This window comes from Arachis duranensis, chromosome 4, assembly GCF_000817695.3.
Source record: "Arachis duranensis cultivar V14167 chromosome 4, aradu.V14167.gnm2.J7QH, whole genome shotgun sequence".
In the NCBI taxonomy this organism is placed as follows: domain Eukaryota; kingdom Viridiplantae; phylum Streptophyta; class Magnoliopsida; order Fabales; family Fabaceae; genus Arachis; species Arachis duranensis.
The window spans coordinates 2793907-2817592 of NC_029775.3; the positions used below are offsets into that span (position 1 = coordinate 2793907).

General features: G+C 31.6%; 3 protein-coding genes across 4 annotated transcripts; 1 reads left to right on the plus strand and 2 right to left on the minus strand.

Annotated features, from left to right (window-relative positions):
• Positions 1 to 3917: 3917 nt before the first annotated feature.
• LOC107482753 (transcription factor TCP8) lies at positions 3918 to 6190 on the plus strand. The gene is made up of 2 exons (XM_016103320.3): positions 3918 to 5796; positions 5891 to 6190. The coding sequence occupies exon 1, from the start codon at positions 4286 to 4288 to the stop codon at positions 5777 to 5779; it is 1494 nt and encodes a 497-aa protein (XP_015958806.1). The 5' UTR covers positions 3918 to 4285; the 3' UTR covers positions 5780 to 5796; positions 5891 to 6190.
• A 4800-nt stretch (positions 6191 to 10990) lies between these two features.
• Positions 10991 to 14185, minus strand: LOC107482752 (protein EI24 homolog). 2 transcript variants are annotated; one of them, XM_016103319.3, is made up of 11 exons: positions 13919 to 14185; positions 13701 to 13851; positions 13568 to 13620; positions 13277 to 13411; positions 13108 to 13171; positions 12882 to 12967; positions 12687 to 12769; positions 12171 to 12247; positions 11888 to 12003; positions 11471 to 11569; positions 10991 to 11298 (listed from the first exon to the last, which is right to left on the minus strand). In XM_016103319.3, the coding sequence occupies exons 1-10, from the start codon at positions 14092 to 14094 to the stop codon at positions 11503 to 11505; spliced, it is 1008 nt and encodes a 335-aa protein (XP_015958805.1). In that variant the 5' UTR covers positions 14095 to 14185; the 3' UTR covers positions 10991 to 11298; positions 11471 to 11502. The 2 variants fall into 2 exon arrangements, with proteins under 2 accessions (XP_015958805.1, XP_015958804.1); XM_016103318.3 differs by having other exon boundaries at positions 10991 to 11325.
• A 1937-nt stretch (positions 14186 to 16122) lies between these two features.
• On the minus strand, positions 16123 to 20778 carry LOC107482751 (probable magnesium transporter NIPA4). The gene is made up of 9 exons (XM_016103317.3): positions 20309 to 20778; positions 19452 to 19508; positions 18767 to 18857; positions 18530 to 18690; positions 18307 to 18434; positions 18077 to 18214; positions 17458 to 17550; positions 16633 to 16738; positions 16123 to 16538 (listed from the first exon to the last, which is right to left on the minus strand). Exons 1-9 carry the CDS (start codon positions 20463 to 20465, stop codon positions 16438 to 16440), a joined length of 1032 nt encoding a protein of 343 aa, XP_015958803.1. The 5' UTR covers positions 20466 to 20778; the 3' UTR covers positions 16123 to 16437.
• Between the last annotated feature and the right edge of the window lie 2908 nt (positions 20779 to 23686).

Below are 23686 nucleotides of genomic sequence, written 5' to 3' on the forward strand. Positions count from 1 at the left end.
AGTACGCGTGAATTTAAAACCTTTATAGGGCTTGTTTGGGTGAGCTTCTAAAAAAAGATATTTTTTTCGAGTTATCTTTTTTAAAAGATCTTATGAAAAAGTAAAAGTAATTTTATGTTTGGGTATCTTATGTAAAAAGATCTTTTTATTTATCAATTATGTTTGGGTATAACAATATAAAAATACTTTTTTTGTTTATCTACTATATAAAAAATATCTTTTTTTTAAGAAAAAAAGATCTTTTAAAAAAAGATATAAATTACAGCTTCTCAAAAAAGATGTTTTCTAATTTTAGTGCTTTTATTTTTACTATTAGAAATTTGCCAAACACATTAAAAAATAAAAAATATATTTTTTATTGAAAAAAGATCTTATTTTATCAAAATAATGGCACCTAAATAAGTATATAACAACTTAGTTAACTATTTTACTTGGTTGTAGAGTTTTTATTTTTAATGTGTATTCAATTCTAGTAACAAATTTTATTAGTTAATTTTGGTTATAGAACCATGTTAGAGACTATTAAAATTTATTATTTTTTGTCATTACTTAAATTATTAATTTAATTTTTTAATCTAATATTTTAATAATATATTTTATTTTATACTTTAAATATTAATAATTAAGTAATAATAATAAATAATAAATTTTAATAATTTTATGATATTTTATTAATTTTTCATAGTAATATCTAACACCAATTGATATTTTAGTTATATCCAATGTGTATAAACTTGGTTTTGCATTTTCTTTGATATTCTTTACAAGAATCCATGTGGAGAGGGAGAGCTAGGTATCTATGTTTGGCAAAATAAGGGTTAATTAGGGTAAAGATGAGACTCCAAAGAAAGCAAGTGGGAACAGAAATAAATAAAGATTGGCACTGAAATACTATTGGATAAGCCATACACACATTAAACCTACTAGCATAGGCATAGAGATAGAGTAGTAGGAGTAGTATATTTTAGCTGCGGGTCACACTTTTCTTAAATAACACACACATACCACACTGCTTCTATTTTAATGACCCTTTTCAAATACCATTCTAAGTGGGACTCATTTTTTTTTTTTTTTTTTGACAATCTTTTTTCTGACAATCTTATCACACCATCATTTTGGAATGTGATGTAATATATAAATAATTAATACAATCAAAACTTTTTATTACTAGGAGAAACAATAATACACACAACTGTGGTGTCAGGAATAAAAATTGGACCGTTCGATTTTTTGATATACAAATCGGACCTTTTGATTTGTCTATCACAAATTTTTTTTTTATTTTTTAAACACAAATTGGAGAATTCGATTAGCTTTGTTGAAATTTAAATTTTTTCTTTCATACTAATTTGAACGTTCAATTAGTTGGCTTAATTTTTTTTATAAAATCAGATGGTTCAATTTTTTCATTTTCTATTTTAAAAAAACTGTCCCACGTCCATATCTAGCACCCACAGTCATCGCCACATTGCACAACACACACATGTTTCTCATATAAAAAAAATGAGCCACAATAATACATCATTTTTTAATTAGTTGGAACTTGTTTTCTATTGTAGCAACTAGAAACAGATTAAGAGACAGGATTTTTTGTTTTTTTTTTTCCAAAATAAAAAAGGAAAATGAAAATGGGAAAGTCTCTTTCAAGAATCCTTCCCTTATTTATTATGAGGAAGAACCAAACAAGGAGGGGATGAGACATGCATAGTAATTTTTACTGTGCCTGTCCTTATTACTTGGCAGGCACTACAGTAAAATTCATACTGAGCAGTATAATCTACCAAATAATAATAGTAAGAGAAATATGAAAAGTCTTTATTTTTTCTTTTAAATAAAATTTTTACATTTTTAAAAAGTTATATTATTAAATTTACAAAGTTTGACAGAAAGATGAAACATGTCCATCAATATAAAACGTGAGCTATGAATATATCGCTATAGTTATTTAGAAGCTTAACTAATACATTTTCTAGCTTCAAAAACTTATAAATTCATTATAAAGAAATTCCAAAACCTTATCTATTTTATTAGTCTAATAGTAAGTCATGAGGAGATTTATTATTATGAAATATAGAATGTAAATTCTATTTAAACAAAAGTTATAATAAGTAACTAAATTGCTTAAATAAATATTGAAAATTTAAGCCAATAAAATATAATTTAAATAATAATTTTTTTATTTTTGTTACAGGTTGAATTACTTTTATGACCCTTCATCAGCATAGTGGAACAGTGATTATTGGTTCATTAGTTTATGTGTTTTTATAATCGTGATCTACATGATAATGGCGATTGATTTGTGGAATTTAATATTGTTAACAGGTTAGAGATAAAGATGAAGGTTGGGTTTGTGTGGTTAGTACTTAATTAGTATGTTTAATTATATCTGATGAATGATGATTATCTGTTCAAACTGAAATAATATAATAAAGCAAGTGGGTCCAGATTGGATCTCTTGGCTGGTTTCAATTTTCTTTTTGTTTCCTGAGTTGGCTGATCATACTTTTTATTTTTATTTTATAAAAATAATATAAAAATCAAGAGGATGCTTTCATACGCGTAATGTTTTTTTATAAAGACATTTATGTATTATATTATTATTGAATATATTAATAAAGTAATTATTTTTGAATTTCTTAACAAATTAGAATAAAATTGATTTTTTTATAATAATAATAATGATAAACTCAAATTTTTTGTTAGGAATCTAATTGTATTTTTAAATTTTTAGGGATTTAAATATCTACAAAACAAAAAGTCAAAAATATATATCTTTTTATCAAAAAATTTAAAGATATTTAATTTAAATTGTGTAATTCAATCGAATCAAATCAGATCTAATAATTATAATGTAGACAATTGGGTTTATTATTGTTGCTATGATAAATCGATTTTGTTTTGATATATTAAAAAATAAATTATTAACTGATTTAATAAAGATGTCCAATAATAACATGACATCTATAATTTTTTATATAAATATATTTAATATAGATGAATATAATAATAAGTAATGGGTACAAATACAAAGAAAGAAAAAATAATAGATACATATCTACTCTTCCAGGTATGGTCAACATTAATATATAGTGATGATGACAGACAAAATTGTACACTAATGCAACCAAGAAATGCAGAGGGTGCAGATCTTCAATTCTCCACCATATACCTCGTGCAAAGACTGAAAAATGAAATTCAACCTTTCCTAACATTAATAAAAAAAAAAATCAATTAAGGAAGAAATAAATATTTGTTTACATACACATACACCTTAGTTTTAGTCAGCAAAAAGGCCTTGTTCACATTTTTGTTTTCTTCTCTTTTTAGCAGAGTTGAATTATAAATATATAAATATATAAAGGAATGCTTAACATCAATATATATATTTACGTTCCTCAAATCTATGAACATCTAAATGAGATGGATGGATGGATTTCTTGGAATTTTTAATATATACTCTGAATCCAAAGTCCGAACATTCTGATGAGTCAATGGCGGTCTTAACATGCATGCAGCACGTGATTTTCACGTTGCTTTAAAATGAATCTGAATAAGTGTAGGAAAAAAAACATTACCACGTAATATTTGAAAATGTAATAATTTATTAGAAGTGTTAAAAATATGTATTTTTTATTAGTTTTAATTTTTTTTAAAAAAAGTTATAAAATAATATTAAAATATTTATAATATAAAATGTGATACTCTGTCTATTCTTATCTATAGATTTTTAAGGACGGATTTGATAATTTATTAAATTCGAATCGATGCCAAGTTGACTAAAATCGTGTTATATTTGATCTTCTCTGATTGCTATATATTTGATCTTCTCTGAAATTTTCTTCGATTTATTTTTATTTTTCAACGATATGAATTATGATACATAAAGCAGCTGGTGATGATAATAAGAGGATTTGAATTAGTTAGTGGGAGTGGTTGGTGCAAAAATTGACGGTCTCCTTTTGTTTAGACAGCAATTTGCGAGGGAAGAGGGGTTTGTATATACATGCATAGCAAACTTTAGTAGGTGATGCAGTCGTTGAATAAAATATATGGAAGGGCAGTTTTGTCATTTGACTTGTGGTGGTGCATTAGATGCCTTTTGTGTTGTGGTGTGTGAAGACTGAAGAAGAATTAAACTTTTACGAGACCCCACGAGTGGCCTTGTTTTCCCTTCCTCCTTAGTCCTAAGCTTGAAGATGGGTTGAGGGTGATGATGAATACGAAGATAGAATAATCAAAGAAGGGAAAAAAAAAACAAGAGAGAGAGAGAGAGAAAGAGGGGTAAATGGAAGTATCAGATTTGCAAAACAAGAAGAAGAAGCAGCAGAGCGGCAACAACAACAACAATAACAGCAACCTTGTGGTCCCCTTTGATGGAGCCACCACCGCCACCGGAAGGCCCTTCATCATGGGGGGGTCCATGTCTTCTTCAACTTCGTCGTCTTCTTCTTCATCCAATTCAACTTCTTCTTCCACCACCATCGACGCCAACCTCGCCATCGCCACCAGATCTGACGACAACCAGCTCCAGACTGCACCCAAGAGGTCCACCAAGGACAGGCATACAAAGGTCGACGGTCGAGGCCGCAGAATCCGAATGCCCGCCACATGCGCCGCTAGGGTTTTCCAGTTGACCAGAGAATTGGGACACAAGTCAGACGGAGAGACCATCGAGTGGCTTCTCCAGCAGGCTGAGCCTGCTATCATCGCCGCCACCGGCACCGGCACCATCCCCGCTAATTTCTCCACCCTCAACGTCTCTCTAAGAAGCAGCGGCTCCACGCTCTCCGCTCCGCCGTCCAAGTCCGCACCTCACACTTTCCACGCTGCAGCGTTGGCACTCGCTCACCACCATCCTTCTTACGAGGAAGCGTTTCACCAGCACACGGCGTTGCTAGGGTTTCACCCTCACCACGCGCAGCACCAGCACCTTATGACTGCTGACCAAATCGCAGAAGCGCTTCCCGGCGGCGCCGCCGACTCCAGCGAGAACTATATGAGGAAACGCTTCAGAGAAGACCTGTTCAAAGATGAGAGCAATCATCCGTCGGAGTCGCAGAACAATGAAAGTGGTGGTGCAGGTGCAGCTGCTGCCGATGGTTCTTCGCCAAAGCCGTTCAAAACCAACCTACAAATGCAGCTGCAACAACAGCAACCTCAACCAGAAGGAGGAGGAGGAGGTGGTGGTGGTGGTGGTTCTTCTGGACATGGACTTCTTCGCCAATCCAATTTGGTACCTGCCACTGCCATGTGGGCGGTAGCGCCCGCACCCGCCACCGCCGGTGCACCAGGCAGCACAATCTGGATGCTTCCAGTGACTGCTGGAGGTGCAGGTGGTGTGGCCACCGGTGCTGCAGCCTCGGAGGCGCAGATGTGGCCGTTTGCTCATCAGGGTGGCGGTGGCGGCGGCGGCGGCGGCGGCGGTGGTAACAACACGTTGCAAGGCCCACTACACTTGATGCCGAGGTTCAACCTTTCCCCCAGTGGCGGCGTTGAATTCCAGCAAGAGGGACGCGGTGGGCTTCAGCTGGGTTCGATGGTAATGCCGGCGGCGCAGCAACAGCAGCAGCCGCCGTCTCAGCATCTTGGATTAACGATGTCAGAATCAAACTTGGGAATGCTGGCTGCTTTGAATGCTTACACAAGAGCTGGTTTGAACATGAACATGAATATGAACATCAATTCTTCTTCTTCTCATCATCATCATCATCAACATCAGCCTCCTCCTCCTCCTCAGGCTGCAGACAGCGGGGAAGATGGTCCTAACAGCTCCCAATGACTCCCCGGCCACTCATAGTAATTACTAATCTCTGCATAAATTCCTTCCCATCCATTTCATTGCAATACACATACAGTTTTATACTTATTATGCCTTTATAATTTTTTGTAGATCCATGATGATGAGTTCTTTGAAAATTCTGCTGCTACTGCCTCCTCAGATGATACTGTGCTTTTTAGTTAATTCTTCTTCTCTTTATGTTGATTTTTCTGTAACTTCATTTCATACTACTTTTACTTTCCTATTGCCATTTACATTTTGATTTTGGTCCAAAGGGACGAGTGTTTATGTATAGGAGGAACACATTTCTCTTTTCTATTGTCTTGTATTTATTTTCACTTATGTATGAAAAATACCCTTAATTAAAACTCAAAAAAAAAAAGGATTTAAATGAAAATTTTCAATAGCTAATACCCCTCTTGCTGCTGCTGCTTCAGTTATTTTATTTCTTTCATCTTTTACTTTATCTACAATTATTTTAGTATAATATTAAACAAATTCAAATAGTTTCGACACTTGAATGATTGATTATAATATCCAACTAGCTAGCCAAATTGGGATCATTGCCAGGTAAGGAGTGAGAGAGACCAAAATTATTTATAATTTTATATACAATATGCATTTCTTTTTTCTTAATAAAATTAAACATTGTTTATATGTTACGTACATATGTTTCAATTATATATTTTTTCACCTTTGTATTCATTCGATATTTTTATGTTTCACAGCTAACGATTTAAGATGAGACATGATTTATCAGAAAAAAAAGTATGTATGTACGCGATCCCAATAATTTTTAAAATGAAACATTATTGAGCAACGATAGTCAATTATTACTTTATAATACCTATCATATTCATTGATTATGTGTATATTTAGCATGATTGACAACACTATAGTATATAAATGGATTATTCTTGTGAGTTGAAATATCTCATGTGTTTGATGTTATATTGGCCATATATATTTTACACTTTTCTCCATACGTATAATTAACAAAATAATAATAATGTTAATTGGAAGATAAGTCAAAAGGAATTTGAAAATAGGTAGGGAAGTATTGAATTGTGATGGGCAATAAAAGACAAAAAGAAAAGGAAGAAAATCAATAGTAATTGTAATTTCAACTAAAGGACGGTAACGTTGTGTATAAGCCAAGGCGGCAAGGATAATGACTTTGCTGTTGACTTGAACAGTCAATTTCATTGCCCAATCATTCTTGTTATTTTTTTTAACCATTTAACCTTATTTGCTATATTTATACGGTGAAAACTCAGGTGCAGTCGACTTCACGTAAAATTGATAGTTGAGAGCTGTTAAATGATTTGACTAATTTAACTAAATTTTCATCTAACGATTCTCAACTATCAATTTCACCTGAAGTCGACTATATTTGAGTTTCCACCTATTTATATATGTAGGGAACAATATTGATGCTTTGGATTCCCAATTGTTTTATACTGCCAAAGCAGTTTCCACTAGCTGGATTTGAATTTGAAGTGTAATGATATGTACATTTAAAAGTGCACGCCGCTGGTATAACAATTCTATATAAGGTTTATCTTTTTGCAATTTTTCTCCTAAGAGTTGGAAACAAGTTCATTTGAGCTAAACAAGTACTGAACAGGGATATTTATTTTGTTGTTTGTAAAAATCTATACTATAAAAAGATTCTGTACAAATTAAATTGGATCTTCAATTTGAGGTATAGTCATCTCACAATTGGAGCTATATACCTGCATTTGTTTTATTTGTTTTAGCTTAGTAACATTTTAGCAGAGGTATGAAGAGTCATGGACCACAACTATAATTGGAACTTGGAAGCCAGTTCATGTCCACAGTAAAATATTTATTTCTAACACCAATCAAACAAGATATTTATATATGTGGATATCATATAATTAATCCACCATAGGATACCCTATAGTTTCTGGTTTATTATTAGCAGACAAAACTAAACTTTCACCCACTTTACAAGAAAAATTACATCTTAATTAAAATAATAATGGGAAGAAGAAAAGCGTGATGATCATGGTTGTTGATCTGGTAAATAAAACGGACGGTGAGGATGAGTGGTGAACAAGGATGCATGATGTACATGAACTACAAGTAGGAATAACCGCAAGGTTGGGACCACTTGACTTTCACTGAATGAGTGAGTGAATAAAGAACCACGCGCTTCACGTGCTCCAATCAGAAGGCTGCCAGGTGAGAGTGTGAGTCCACGAGGGTACCGCGCGTGGGCAGAGAACTTTAGGGGACAATGATTCTCTTCTTCCCGCTTCAGTTCTCTGTCTCTCTTTAACTGTTTGCCTCCTTTTCTCACAATTAGGATAAACTCTCAACTAGCTTCAATTCTTTTGCCAACACGTATTGCAACGCAAAACAATTTAAACACCAACTTAACGTTATTTTACTATTTAATTATAGAGTTTAATTTCGTTTAGTGTTGTTTAAATTCTCGAACAATGTTCTTTAGTATTTTTTTTTCTTGCCAAAATATGTATAACGTCGTTTTAATAAGTAAAATAAGGTAAGATTTGAGCTATATTATTAATAGCGTTGAATTTTGATAATAAAAAATACACAAAAAATTATATTAGTATATTTTTTGAATTTGAAGACCAAATTATTGAAATTTACCGATTTTAAAGATTAAAATAAAAGTTAACTCGCATTTTATATAATCCTACAATTACATTTGTTCTTTTATAGAGAAAGTATAAGGAGTCAATATAGTATTTATACAATGTGTATAATGGAGATTTAGATATGTTCGATCCAGTAAGATATCAGATGTTTATTATTTCTGGTACCTAAATGATTATTCTGGATAGTATGGATGTATTGTATTTAAGAAATTAATAGTATTTTATCCTAGATGTTTTTATTTTAACTCATATTGGGACAAATAAATAGCCTATTGTACACATTGTACAAATACTCTATTAAATTCTTTTTTATATGACTATTCATGTAGACAATATAAAAAATAATTGCATAGATACACGTATAAAATTAATTTCTACTACAAATACATCAAATTAAAATTCTTAATTATAATAAATTTTTCTATTGTTAACATTCCTATAATGTTATTAAACATAACAAAAATAAGGGAATTTAATTTGTAGAAACATGGATACCTAATTATGAATAGTGAAGTGGGTGCTCTCCGCCGTGGCCGGTGGTAATAGTGACTGCAGAAGCTACCATCCAATGCCAAACAAAGCCGGTGTGAGCACTGGGCAACACAAGAACCTTGCCAGACACACAGCCGAAAGTTACATATAAATGCGAGAAAATATTGGTTGAGTTAGTAAAAGGTTCAATGGGCATGAAGGTACCTCCTGATTTCTCTGAATTAGTTAAGACGGAATCAACCTAAACTTTTTCAAAGAAAAAAAATAATAATAAAGATAGAAACTCAAGTGCAGTTATCTTTACGTGAAGTTGATAATTGAGAACCGTTAGATGAAAATTTAGTCAAATCAATCAAATTATATGTAAAAGTTCACGTAAAGTTGACTACACCTGAGTTTTCACCAATAATAAAAGAGAGTTAAAAAAAAGAAAGATAAAGTTACGTACAAAATAATTACCATTCCATTCAATAAGTTCGTTTTCATCATGATGTCTTGTCGTTTTATTAAACTATTCCTTTTATCATTGTATTCAAACACATAGCATGAACAAATTCTGATTAGTACAGGAAACAGATTTAGACTTTGGAGAGAATAGTAAGAAATTTCCTATACTTTATCAAAGCACGAAGGAATCTCTTAATTCTAGGCTATATTTTAAGGCAAAAAGGTAAACTTACGTGCTTATTTTACGTGTAGTTACTACTGTAGGCTTTAGAAGTAAAATAATGAGCCTATCTATAATTCGATGGTTAATAATTTAAAGTGAGTCGTAGTCATAATCTTTGGGTATATTTTATTACTAGAGTTTTTGTTCGATATAATATTTCGAGAATATAATTTTTAGGAAGATAAATTTTTTAAAATTATGTCGATTTTATTCTAACATTGTAAATTATAACAAAACAAAATTTATAAAATTAAACTATTTTTATAAAAAGGTCGTAAGAGACAGAAGTCCTTATCGACTAAGAAGATCATGATCTCTGTAGATAAAAAAATCAAATAATAAATTTTTTTAGTTATTATTTTTATGTAAAAGAGTTTAATTTTTTAATTAATGATTAGTTTTAATATTTATTATTTAAAACTTAAAAGAATTTAATGTATATATTTTTATATTTGATTAGGTGTTAAGTCTATTGTACAAATAAAAATAATTAATTTTCATGCTTGTGATTTAAAAATAATATTTTTTTTCTCTATATATAAAAATATAATTACATATTAGTATAAAAATTTATATTAATAGTTATAAAATTAACTCAAATTTTTTTTGAAACAATTGAATCTTGATTCTAGTTATTAATCACGACATTAGTATTCTCTTAAAATTATATGTAATAAATATTTGAAGGAAGAAAAATAAAAATAAAAATTAAAAAGATAAGTTGTGAAAATTTAAAACTAAATAAAAAAACTAAAAAAAAATATGCATATAATAATAACAATAATATAATTTTTTGACATGAGTAATAATATGGGATCATTTTTTAATTATATTTAATTATAAATTTAATATAGTTTTATAATTTTATGAATTTATTTGAATTATTTTGTTTTATTAATTTTATTTTGTGTAGAATAAAAAGGTAGAAAGAGATAGAGAATGAGAGAGAAAAGAGAGAGAAAGATAAAGAAGAAGGAAAAAAGGAGTATGTTAATTTTTAAAAAAATATTTTATTTTAATTGTAATGAAAAAATATCTCATGACATATTTTAATTTATCAAATTAGTAATATAAAATATAAATTATAAGTTATATATAAAGTGGGAAGAATAGAGAGAAATAGAGAAAAAAATAGAAGTAGATAAGAGGATGGAAAAAAAAATTCTTTAATTTTGAAACTAAAAATTTAATTTCAATTATAATAAAAAATAACATATAGTATATTTTAATTATAAAATTAATAATATACAATAGATGATATATTTTATTCTCCTTAGTGCGGTAAGGCTTTTTCAGAACAGCAAGATAAGATCTCAGCCTTATTAGTTAAAATTTAGTATTTGTTTTATTTCTATTTTCTGGCTCAAAAATTTTCCAAGAAATTCATCAGTATTCGGATGAGAAACAGAACGAGTTTCAAATAATTGTATTCCATCGCAGTATCAAGAGTTTCAATGCAATCTAGGGAGGTAATATGAATACGTTAGAACAATGCAACTGTACATATGATAATCAAGGTTGTTCTTATGCACAAAGATTTACGAAGCATGTACACTAAATTCATCATATAATCTCATCTCTACAATGTTTTGGGTAGAGGGACTCCCACCAAAATGCAAACCCTTCTCCAATGTGGTTCACTTTGGTGATTTTGTTTGGCTCTGGTTCAATGTAGTTAGTAGCTTTAACTTCAAGTATGTAGTCCACTGCATCAACTTATTACATAATGCTTGCTGTACATCATTTACCACGGATGCGCGCGCATGCACATATCAAACAAAACCAATTAAGCAACCTTTTAGAACAGACAAGTGGTGGGAACAAGGAAGTTTATATGAAACATTAAATGCTGGACAAAATCAGAGTTTGTATCATTACCAGCAATAAGTTATGACAACGGAACAATGTTGTTATTGTGCTTTTCTATCTTGCATCTGGTCCCGTTTCTCCAGGGGTAAAAGAGACAACATCCACATTCTGCACAAAAGCCAATCAAAGTACGTGGGCAAAAATCATAATAACCAAAGTCTACCAGTAATGAAGAGCTTGCAAGCCCATTATTTTACACATTTTAGTGATCTAATCATGGATACTAAGCAGGGGGAAGAAAGTATTTCATGACAAGGATCTAGCTGCAGTTTGTAGCAGTGCTGTTTCAACGTGGAGCTCGGAACCTTATCTCTAAGGCCATTATTTTACCACACGAGTGCCCTTTAATTTCGGGTCATTTGCCTAATAGGTATGCTCAGTAATGCTATGTCTCTAGAGTAAAAAGATTAGCGATGGGGAGCTTACGACACATTGTCAGCAATATAAAATATTGGAAGCTTTTCCACTCCTGCAGGTCTCCATTTGTGCTTTTCAAATGAGATTGCTTGCTCAGCTCTTGACGCAGTTGCAGTTAACACAAACTGAAATATAAATCTGTTACTATCATATTCATTCACAATAACATAACATGTTATTTTGGTTTGAACAAAAAAAAAAATGAAAAAAGAAAGGATTCTAAAAGTCAAATTCAATATAGGAGTAATAAAGAAGAAATAGAAGCAGAACATCTGAGATAGTTTGCACATACCAGTGGGTAAAGAATAGCCATAATCCCGTAACTCACAAGAGGTGAGAAAAAGAATATCGCCAAAACACAAGGACTTCCTGTGAGGATATAAACAAAACTCTTAATCTATAATATGGAGTGAATCAGAGGATAAATAATCGAACATGATATATTAATTTTTATCAATAGTTCAATGTTCTTCCATAGGAAAATATTAATGGACTGAATTCTAACAAAGGCGACACCATATGGAAATACAGGTACAGCATATCCTTCAAAATCTCCACACTTGACAAAGTTGAAAATCCCCAAAGCTCATGCCAGTTATATATGAGACTAATTAATGTTATACTCCTTATTAGCAACAGACAGAAAAGTTGACCTGTTCTTCCTAAGATCAGTATAGTAGGTTGTTCATATAAACAATGAAACAGTCAAAAAATAGCCACATGATCCAAGCATAAGAATTTTCTCTAGGCTAACAAGTATATATGATTAATAAAGAAGACGTAAATGAGTTCTTAAATAAAACCTTACCGAAACCAGCAAAAAATGGCCAGTAAGATTGAAAATAGTCCAGCCTTTTATCAAGAGGCACTTCATTGAAATTCCATTTATACCTAACCAAAGTTAAAATTTCAAAGAAAGAAATACAGAAGTTATACAATACCCAATTCTGAAGAACACTAAGGCTTTTACCCTAAAAATGAAAGGAGAACACTAGATACATACTCGAAGCAGTAATATGCATACATCCAGGCGAGGAGCAAGAAATTGAGTACCTTCCCTATGTATGGTATAAATCCGGTTGCATAGACCTGCATATAAAATCAGAACTTGCTTGTAAGTTGAGCAGTAACGGTAAAATGAAGCAGAACTGAGTTTATTACATATCAAGGTAGATCTCTATATAGTATTTGACCAACAATGAATAAAGAAATTACAATGAATTTATTACCTCAAGAAAGAAAACACTCAGAAGGAGTATTGAGTACACCTGCTCTCCTATTCCAATCATGACCCTGAGTGAAGTAAACAACGTAGCCGAATCTTTTTACCATGGATTAATCCAGTAATAATTAACACCAACTAGAAAAGGACAAAGAAACTAAGAATTTGAACCTTACCCTCCCAGGCCAGCTGGTTTTTTTACATGACTAGCATTTTGTGAAGTTGGAGAATTGCTCTGGCTCGAGTCTTTCTCTCCTGTGAACTTGGATCGTCCCATTGCAGCATACCCAAACTTGGCAATGTCATTATACCTGACAACATTATTTGAAACCCTAATTTTTAAGACAAACTCAAACATGACTTGAAGCACCTTCCTATGGAACCAACCAAACACTAGGGCATTATCAATGTACTTAATCAACAATGAAGATTCTAACATAAGAAGATGATTAGAAAGAGAATGTTACCAGATTGTGCTTAGAACTATGCTAAAGACATATAGCGGGTAAAACCAAAGCAGCTGCAGGGAAGAATCAGAAAACATGAGATACGGAGCAAGCATATTACAGTGGAAGGAAGAGTAATTGAATTCATACTCACGTAAAAGCACTGAACGAGAAGAACACGCAAGATTGAATAGAATATGAGAGTGCCACGTAAGGGACAGAGTTGATGAGAAAGAAGGAGCGAGCATTGATCAGGGAGAATCCACCACAAGGCAGGGATGACAACAGAGTTCAGAACGAATATACTGCACAAATTGAAAGGAAATCAGACAATGGAGGAATTGAAATGGAAGGGGAGAGGGCGGAACGAACCTTCCTAAGAAGATGAAGCCGTTGAAGAGGAAGCACTGGCCGGTACGGCGGAGGAGGGGGCGGGAGCGGAGACAGAGGAGGAGGACGCGGTGGAGGCAGCAGGCCTCTCCGAAACCCTGAAGCCACAGAGAAACAACAGCTGCAGCCTTGGCTTTCGCCGCTCCGTCGCCGTCCATTGGGAACAAGACGACACAGCGTTTTAGTTTGACTTCATCGCTCAACGCTCACGATTCTCTTTCACTCTCTTATGCCTAATCTCCCTAACGCTATTCTACAAGGTTACGCTATCTATGCATCTTTGCTCTTCATTTTTATTTTTAATTTAATTTTACAGGGGTATAAAATTACTTAATGTCTAGACATTTGACAACAAAAATAACTACTCTTGACCGAGGGCTTGTTTGAGTGAGTTTTTAAGAGAAGATTTTTTTAAAATTATTTTTTAAAAAAATTTTATAAAAAATAAAAATAATTTTATATTTAGATATTTTATACAAAAATTTTTTTATTTATCAATTATATTTAAATAAAATGGTATAAAAGTACTTAGTGTTTGTTTGGGCGCTATTATCTTGATAAAAAAAAATTTCTTTCAATGAAATTTTTTTTAGTGTATTTGACAAATTTCTAATAGTAAAAATAAAAGCACTAGAAAAATAAAAAAAAACATATTTTTTGAAAAGCTGTAATTTACATTTTTTTTAAAAGGTCTTTTTTCCTTAAAAAAAAGATGTTTTCAATACAATAAATAAACAAAAAAAGTACTTTTATATTGTTATACCTAAACATAATTGATAAATAAAAAGATCTTTTTACATAAGATACCCAAACATAAAATTATTTCTACTTTTCTATAAAATCTTCTAATAATAAGTAAAAAAAATCTTTTCTTAGAAGCTCACCCAAACAAGCCCTTATTTATTTATTTATTATATGAAAATATCTTTTTCTTAAGGAAAAAAAGATTTTTAAAAAAATACGTAAATTACAACTTCTCAAAAAAAATGATTTTTTTATTTTTCTAATACTTTTACTTTTACTATTAAAAATTTGTCAAACACGCTAAAAAATAAAAAAATTATTTTTTCATTGAAAAAATATCTTTTTTTTATCAAAATAATGACGCCCAAACAAGCACATAGTCTTCTCGTACTCATTTAAAGATCACAAATTCGTCACTCCTAACTTTTAACAAAAAACTACTCTTTTGCTTTAACGAGGTAAATAATTATTAAAAAAATATAATTGAATAATTATTTAAAATACTCTATATTATCAATTCATTAAAACTAAATTCTTAATCTTTACTAAATTACAACCATTTCATGTTATGGTAATGTTAAAGAAATAACAACTCAAAGTTATTTTATTTAATTTAATATTTATAATTATATAATTATATTTAAAATTATTTAATTATTTTATGATATTTAAAAAATACAAAATAAAAACACTTGAAACAATAAAATGACTTTGAATTATGTTGGACTGATTATTTTTGTTTTAAAATATTTTTGTTCATTTTAAATTTATAACAACTAACAAATTAAATATCTCTAGCTACGATTTTAAACTTTACTGCACTTTAGATAGAGGCTTCACTACTCCACAATCTGTACATATTTGTTGACTTAGAGTATTTGTAAAAGCGAAATTTCGTAACCTAGGTGGTAAAATTTCATATATAACCGGTGAAACTCTTGTGACTTTTAATTACATCGTTTGTCAATGATATTTTCTACCACTTTGAACATGGAACAACAAAAAGTCACTTGTTTATGTTACTACACAATTTTTTATGTTGCTTTCTGACCAAACATATTTATTAATAGTAAATTAGTGATTGTGGAGTTCTAACAGAGGTTATTACAGACTCGACCCTTGAAATTTATATTACTAATATATATGCAGGCGACGGTCATGAAAGACCTTAAAAATTGCAAATAAATCCTTGTAAATCTTGCGTAATATAATCCCCTGATAAAAGCAGCTTCCATTAAATTACAGCATTAGTCGAACTAACTCCAGAAAAGATTACAAGTTATGATGTATACACAAACCATTTGTCCTGTTATGTGATTGGCTGATTGCCACATTTTGCACTGACAAGTGGAGAGACCGATTTTGTTCAGCTCAGTTCAAACAGCAGATAGTGATAATAACATTGCTAGGCTATCCAGTTCAAAATTTGATGGAGAATACTCTGATTTTAACTGAGAGATACACTATATATAATCAGTGTGCAGAAAATTACATTGGCCGTTTGTCTTCCGTGTGTAGAGGGAAGAGGTAGGGAGGGAAGAGTATACAATGCAAGTGCAAGATCCGATACCATAATCACCAGGACCCCAAAAACAATGACATGAAAAACTTATCCTTCCACTCCAACTGTATCACAAAAAAATAATACGATGGGGAAGGAAATAATCAGTAAAATACACAATGACCTTGGCAAAGTCCCTCCCCCAGCGCCTCAAGCTTGTCAGATGTGCAAGATGCGACGCTACACAAAGAATGTATCACGGTGATCTCATGGATTCTTGCCGTCTCAGAGGGATGCCCTCGCCCCCATCCTCTTCTGAGTGCTTAGGAAGTCTAATAGATAAAGACGATTGTAAACCTGCAGACCATGATACTAATCACATTAATAAATCATGTTTGAACACTTTCAAGACCTTACACCAGAGAGTTCTTGTGAGCACCAGAAAGCATACCATCAGACAAATCCTTAGTTTTGTGAAGGAGAAAAGTTCCTGAAAGTATTGTCACAAACCCACATATTTCCGTGACAACTTGTGTTGGACTTTGCCCATCCCAGTCCTGATATCATATTCAGTTCTCAATCATCAATCGATGGACAGACACTTAATGTGAAACAATAAAATTAATGGCTCTCGCACAGTAATCTTCTCTCTCGCACACGATACGCAAGCAGTTCATTAAGATGGTCTATGTAGGGACCCACTAAAATTGACATAGACACAGTTCAAGGAACAAAAAAACCCAGCAAGTCCGTCAGGGTCACCCAAGAGAACTAGTAAGAGTATAATTAAAATTAGATTTCATCCATATTGCTCTTTCTTTTAAGGAATTCAGAAACAATTTTGTTCTTCCATTTAAAATCTTGAGAACTAGGGGGGAAAAGTTCTCCACTATTTTCATTTTTGTTTTCCCTAGATCTTTCAAAATGCAGTGAAAGAATGAGCATCCTTCTTGGGGAAAACAAGACAAACCTAGCACAGATCTACCAGAATGCATCCAATTTTCAAGGAGTAATTAATGAAGCAAATCTGAAGCAGCAAGTAGAAAACAAAAATACAAACTTCTCTTCCTGAATGGCTAGTGCAGCTGTGCCGTTAAACTCAGTACTATATGGTTCATTAAGAAAATACTCAAGCCTAAATACAATTGATGGAGGCGCTTTCGAAAAGACAAATGATAGAATATGCAGTCACTTCTGATTATTTCAAGTTAACCTATAGAACTGTAAGAGTATAGCAATGACGTCACATCAATATTAGTTAGGCAAGAATATTTACCTTAAACATGATGACGCTAGCCACAATGGTTAATGTTGTGAACATAACATAATATATGGGAGATACCACTGCTGTATTAAATGTGTCCAGTGCCTGATTGCAGAAAAACAATTATTATAATGTCAATCATGAAGTAGAAAGCACTAGCAATCAAAGCACAAATGGATAAAAGGTGAAAAAGAAGTAAGTTCCCCAAGTTAATAAATCAGTTCTTTATATTAATTGTTAACGCGTTGCAAAATTCTCGATATATAACTTCGCTTAAAGAGCGAGAGATCACATGCAGCGTAATATCCTTGAAGGTTTTCCCAAAGGAAAAGATTTTGGTTCAAGAAAGATATCACATACATGCCACAGAAGATAAATAACACTTGTACAATTTTATATTCTTGTCAACACAAGCCTTTATGAATAACACTACATTAAACATGACACCTCGCAACAGGTTTTACAGAATCTTCTGATGGAAAATCCTATTAAACCAGTTTCAATTACATGATACTTGTTAAGAAAAAGAAGTGTATCAGTGCTTGTTTGATATTGACATAAAGTAGATGATAGTACATCAAAATTCAAACAAATGTAACTTTTAAAGGAATAACAATAAAAATTACTATACCTTATTCAAATAATTCATTTGGGTAAGAACACAAACAGCTACAACTAGAGTGAATGCCCAAGTCTGAGGGTAAATTAGTTGATTCATCCCCGACAGAGTTAACTTTATAGCAATTCCAAGAGCCTTAACACTCATAACCTGTCAAAGGAAAACTTACAACTAAAATACAGAAAAATATTATACAACAAAGAGAGCAAATACAACTCATCAACAACGAAAAGATTGCATACCGATAAAGAGCCCACAAGGGAACAGACACCAATATAAACCATTATGTGTGTCTGGCCATATTGAGGAATGAAGTGGAAGATAAGAATAAAGGCAGCAGTTATGACCAACGCTGCATAGAAGAGAAATGCTGCAGAAGAAATGTTGTATCGTCCAGTTAGTAATCTTATAGTATATACAGTTTGAGTAAAGGAAATTACATTTCAGGCAGGGGAGCTTAACTACCTGGATCCATAGCAAGATTCCATACATCTCTTACTGACTCAATTTCCCGTTCTTGAGGAGCATGTAGAACAATGGTTGTAGACCCCACAACACACAATACGCAGCCGAGAATTCCAAATATATGCAGCCTCTCCCTTAAAATAATATGAGCAAGAGCAGCACTGCAAGACAGCAGCTCAACTCAGAATTTACCAACAGAAAGTTGAGGATCAATCTGAAGCAAAACTTTTATCATACCTGATAATAATGCTGAGAGCACCAAGTGGGGTGACCAATATAGCTGGGGCAAATGCATATGCTGCGAAATTGGCAATCTCACCAACCACCACTGTTCCAATAAGATGTGTTAGAAGAAAAAATTGATCAGCATATTAATATCATAACCACAAGGAACCCAGATCAATATACATGTGAAGTTAAGTATAGTATTAGGAAGGCTTTTTGTCTGTATAGGAATATTCCCCTGGACTGATGACAAATTGGTCAAATCTAAGGATGGCTTATGTTGATGGGGAAATATTTCCTTGTATAACATGTGGAGAAAAATGGTTGAATTTAGATGAAATGTACAAGCCTAAGCAATGTGCTTTTCAAAAAAGATAAAATGTCAGATAAATATACCAAAAAGTAGTAACTTTCTCCTTAAAGTTTGTAATTCATGCAGGAGAGGAGGAGTAAAAACTGGAAAGCATACTAGAAGAAACTATATCATAAATTGCCCACTTAAAGTCTTAAAAAAATCTAGAAACTGGCCAAAGCAAATGCTGCAGCAGGTATCAACCCCCAGGAAAAGAATAATTCAATTGTACAAGTCAACAATGTCACTCAATCAATAATTATTTGCATCATAACTGTTGATGAGAAAAAGTCCAGCATTCAATTAAATAATCATTCAGGACAAAACAGATGATGTTTAACTCACTTGTTATCATCCCCACCCACCAAAGTGGCTCGTACAAGTAAGAATAACCTCCATTTCCTGTCAAAGAGATTTATTAGGGAAGTCAGTTAGTATTGCCGATGATCCATTGTCCATACTGATGAGTAGCAACAACATGAACGTATCTATATTTGAAACTAATGGCAGGATCAGGTCACATCAAACTCCATTTTCTGTTAAATACTCGAAACAATTGTAGATGTACTATTTTGCAATACGATTTACACCAAACAACACTAGCAATTATAGTACCTATTGAAATTGACTTATGTTAATGCACAATTCATTCGAAGTTAATTGGGTATATAAAATGTACGTTACTAGTCATGCTGAGAATATTGATCGCTCAATCACTCCATAGCAGGGAGCACAAAAAAGCACAAGAAGTTCTGTGAACTTTATGAGAAGCCGATCTACCTATTCTACAAGTATCTGAGTTCCAAAATGCCATGTGAACAGAAAAAATACCCTAGCAATGGAAAAAAAAAATCCACACTGAACTTAAAATTTCACTCAGTTGAAACTGGCTTAACTTAAAATTACCCAGATCCTTAAGTAATACAACATCTAATTTTTTCACAGACACTAAACCAAACTTCTAAAATGAACTCTTGGCAAGTAATCAAAGTTAAGGAGCTAACTTCAGAGCTTCATATGAGGCATATCACTCTAGAATTCCCTTACCCAGCTCCCAGTTCAATGGGATCCGTGTAGACCCCTAAACCAGAACAAATCTGGAACTGCAAGACACCATTAAACCCCCACATTCAGAACTTTGAGCAGCGAATTGCGGAGAATGAACAAGGCTCTTACGAAAAAAGAGGAATAAAGAATAATACCTGCCCTAATTCCACTAGCACCAGCTTTCTTCAAGCCCTTCTTTTTGACAATGAAGCTGGCGCCGATGAAGAAGCTGGAGGAGAGAGCGAGGCAGAGCCCCTTGACGTTATCGGCGGACATCCCCTCGCGCCAGCTGGAACCCGAAGAAGCCGCCATGGCTGAGGAGCGCAACGCGCAAAACCAGGAAGCAAAAACCCAAACCCTACGATTGCAGAAACAGCGGTGGAAAACACCGGCTAGGGAAGTGGGATCTTGCGGCAGCAGCGAAATCTGAAAGGGATTTCGCGTTTGCTGGTGGATACAGCTGTCACTACTGTCTCTGGCACTGAGGTGATGTTCCTCGATCGCAAATTCAATTCCAATTGGGTTCCATATAGAGAGAGAAAAAGCGATACACAAAAATAAAAAAAAAGGGGGAAAAACTTTAAAAAGTAAAGAAAAGAAAACCTAGAAATTTTTTTTTTTTTTTACAGTGNNNAAACCCTTCTCTTCTTCTTCCTTCCTCATTTCCTTTTTAAAAAAAAAAAAAAACCTTGTGTGTATATTTATTTGTTTATTATTAATCTGTCATGTGATTCATATCCATTATTTATTGATTTGTTATTCATATTCTAACAAGTAACAATTATGTAACTATTATTGTGGTTGGTTGCCCAGTCATCCCTCACATAACCAATATCATTAATTTGAGATAATACTCAATTTGACCTTTGCTGTTAGTCTCTAAACTGATTATCGACACACAAATATTAATAGAACATTAAGGAGTTTATTAAGAATCAAATTTTTTATTTTTTAAATTTTTTGATCTTTTAAATTTATAATTTTAATGTCATGTCATAAAATTACTCGTTCCAAAAGTTTAAACTGATGAAAAAATATAACACTAATAGTTGTATTTCTAATATTAAATTAAATATCTTTAAATTTTTATTGTATATATTATACAAATATTTCATTGACTCCTTATATTTTTTTTATTTTAGCATTTTAATAGTATAAAAAAAATAAAAAATAATATTTATTAAAGTTTTTCTCCTAAAACAAATAACCAACATTGTTTTTAAATTATTTAAATACCAAAACTACAACGATATAGTAAATTGAGACCAAATTTATCAGTGATTTCATTAATTTTTGTTCACTAACTTACGTGGTCAAATTGTTTGAAATTTGAATCATATTATGAAAAATAAAATAATATGATAAATTATTTTTTAGTTTATCACACTAATGATCAATAAGAAATTGATATTTTTTTTATCGGTACACCGTCTTTTGTTTCGAATTTTTAATTAGCACGAGCAGATAAAGTTAACACTTAACTGATATTGATCACAAATTTTCTTCTTTTTTTTCTTCCCTAAATTATGTTGGAAATTTGAAAAAGCTAAAAACAAGGACCAGCTGGTGGAGGCAACATGGATCAGGAAGGTTTCGCCGTCGCTATCTTTACTTATTTATTTTAGGCTCCACAATTGGCGATGAAATCTATTATTTTTCTTAAATTCTTTTTGAGGGTAGTATTTTTTATATGGGTAATTTTATAGTACTTTTTGTTTTGTGTCTAACTTTTACCTAAATTATCTTTAATAGTAATTTTAAAATATTTAAAAAAATTTAACTTTTATATTTTTAAATTTAAAATTAATTATTTTACCTATTTTAATAATTAGACAATACTTTTTAGACATCATAACAAACACCTTTTTATATTTATATTTCAGCTAATTGATCATCGTGCTGAATTGAAGTAGACTTTTGACTTAAATGAGTAAGCAAAAGGCTACAACGACTGTATAACAATTTTTTGTGTCAACAAAATTTATTCTGATCCACTTAATAATTTCCACAAAATACTAGGTGAAATTAATAATTCTTATTTATATATACTTTATATAAATAATTAACTTAGCTACTGATTTTTATATACATATAATGTAGTTGCATTTCAATTATGATAAATTGGGTTGCTCTCTTTCTTTCATTAAGTTGAAGGGAAGTAACATCCATTGTTACTCCTCGCTCCAATATCGTGTGTATGAGTATTCAGTGGCAACATAAATTACTACCCAAAACTTAAATTGTATAATAATTCACAATCTAAAACATTTTTGGAATTTTTATTGGAGTTTAATTTTGATACATTGATAATATAAAATATTTTATACAGTTGTATAATTATATTTATATTTTTATATGACTATTTATACAAGTAATATAAAAAGTAATTATTTTTGTTAATGTGATATTATACCATTTGATATACGTATAGAACTACTTTAATACATTAAAATTAATTTCTTTTTACTATTGTTTGCTGTACTCAAGTGTGGATTTAAATTTTTTAAATATCGATTTTTTTTAAAGGATAAAATATGATTTTTTTATAATTTATTTTATAAATAAGACAAAAAATTCTAAAATATAAAACATTAAAAAATAAAAAATTATATATTATTTTTTAAAATACAAATCTAAAAGTTAGAGAATTTAAATCCTTCAAGTATAGTGTCACGTTATCATCATTCTTGGTGATTTTTGTGACAGCTATGATAATGCAATGTAATACTCTTATTTCTTATGTTCCTGTTAAGTCCACACTCCACACATCCTTAGCCATTGTCGATCAGTATTTATAGCATCATTTAAAGTTACGGTTTGGATAAATGCCACTTTTGGCCATGAAGGGACCGACACTATAAATTATCAATTAATAAAGTAATATTAATTTCATGTGTTTCATATTATATTTTTTATTTTTATCTTCTTTTCTTTTCTTTTTTTTAGCATGATATTCCAATTTTATGCGACAAATTATTCAAGCGTCATTGCAACTAACACATTAAGTGCCTAACCATTTGTACCACATAACATAGGATTCATGATGGTTGGGTGGCGTATATAGTATGAAATTTCGGTAGAGAAGTTCATTTTCTTGTCTCATATATTTAGTGCCATTAATTGAAGAAGTGAAATTGTTTTCAATTTATTGTCACGACATATGATACATGGTAACAAATTGCCAATGCGCATAAGTACGTAACAATTTCTATATCATATGATACATGACAGGGTGTACATGGCACGATCCGACTCGAATATCTGGTTTGTCTCCGAACACTTTAAAAGTTAATTTGGTGTGATTTTATTAGGTCTAGTGTCGGATAAAAGTCTAAAAAATAGACTCGATCATTATTTTGGGTCGAGTCCAGATCATAGTTTGGGGTACTCGAACTCGGCCCGGTGACTCGGTCATCATACACAATTAATATTTTCTGTTATTAGTAATGAATGATGGCTATTCTTATGTGAAATTTAAATATTGTAAATTTTAATATTTTGTGTTATTAGTTATTATAAGACTATACATTAAT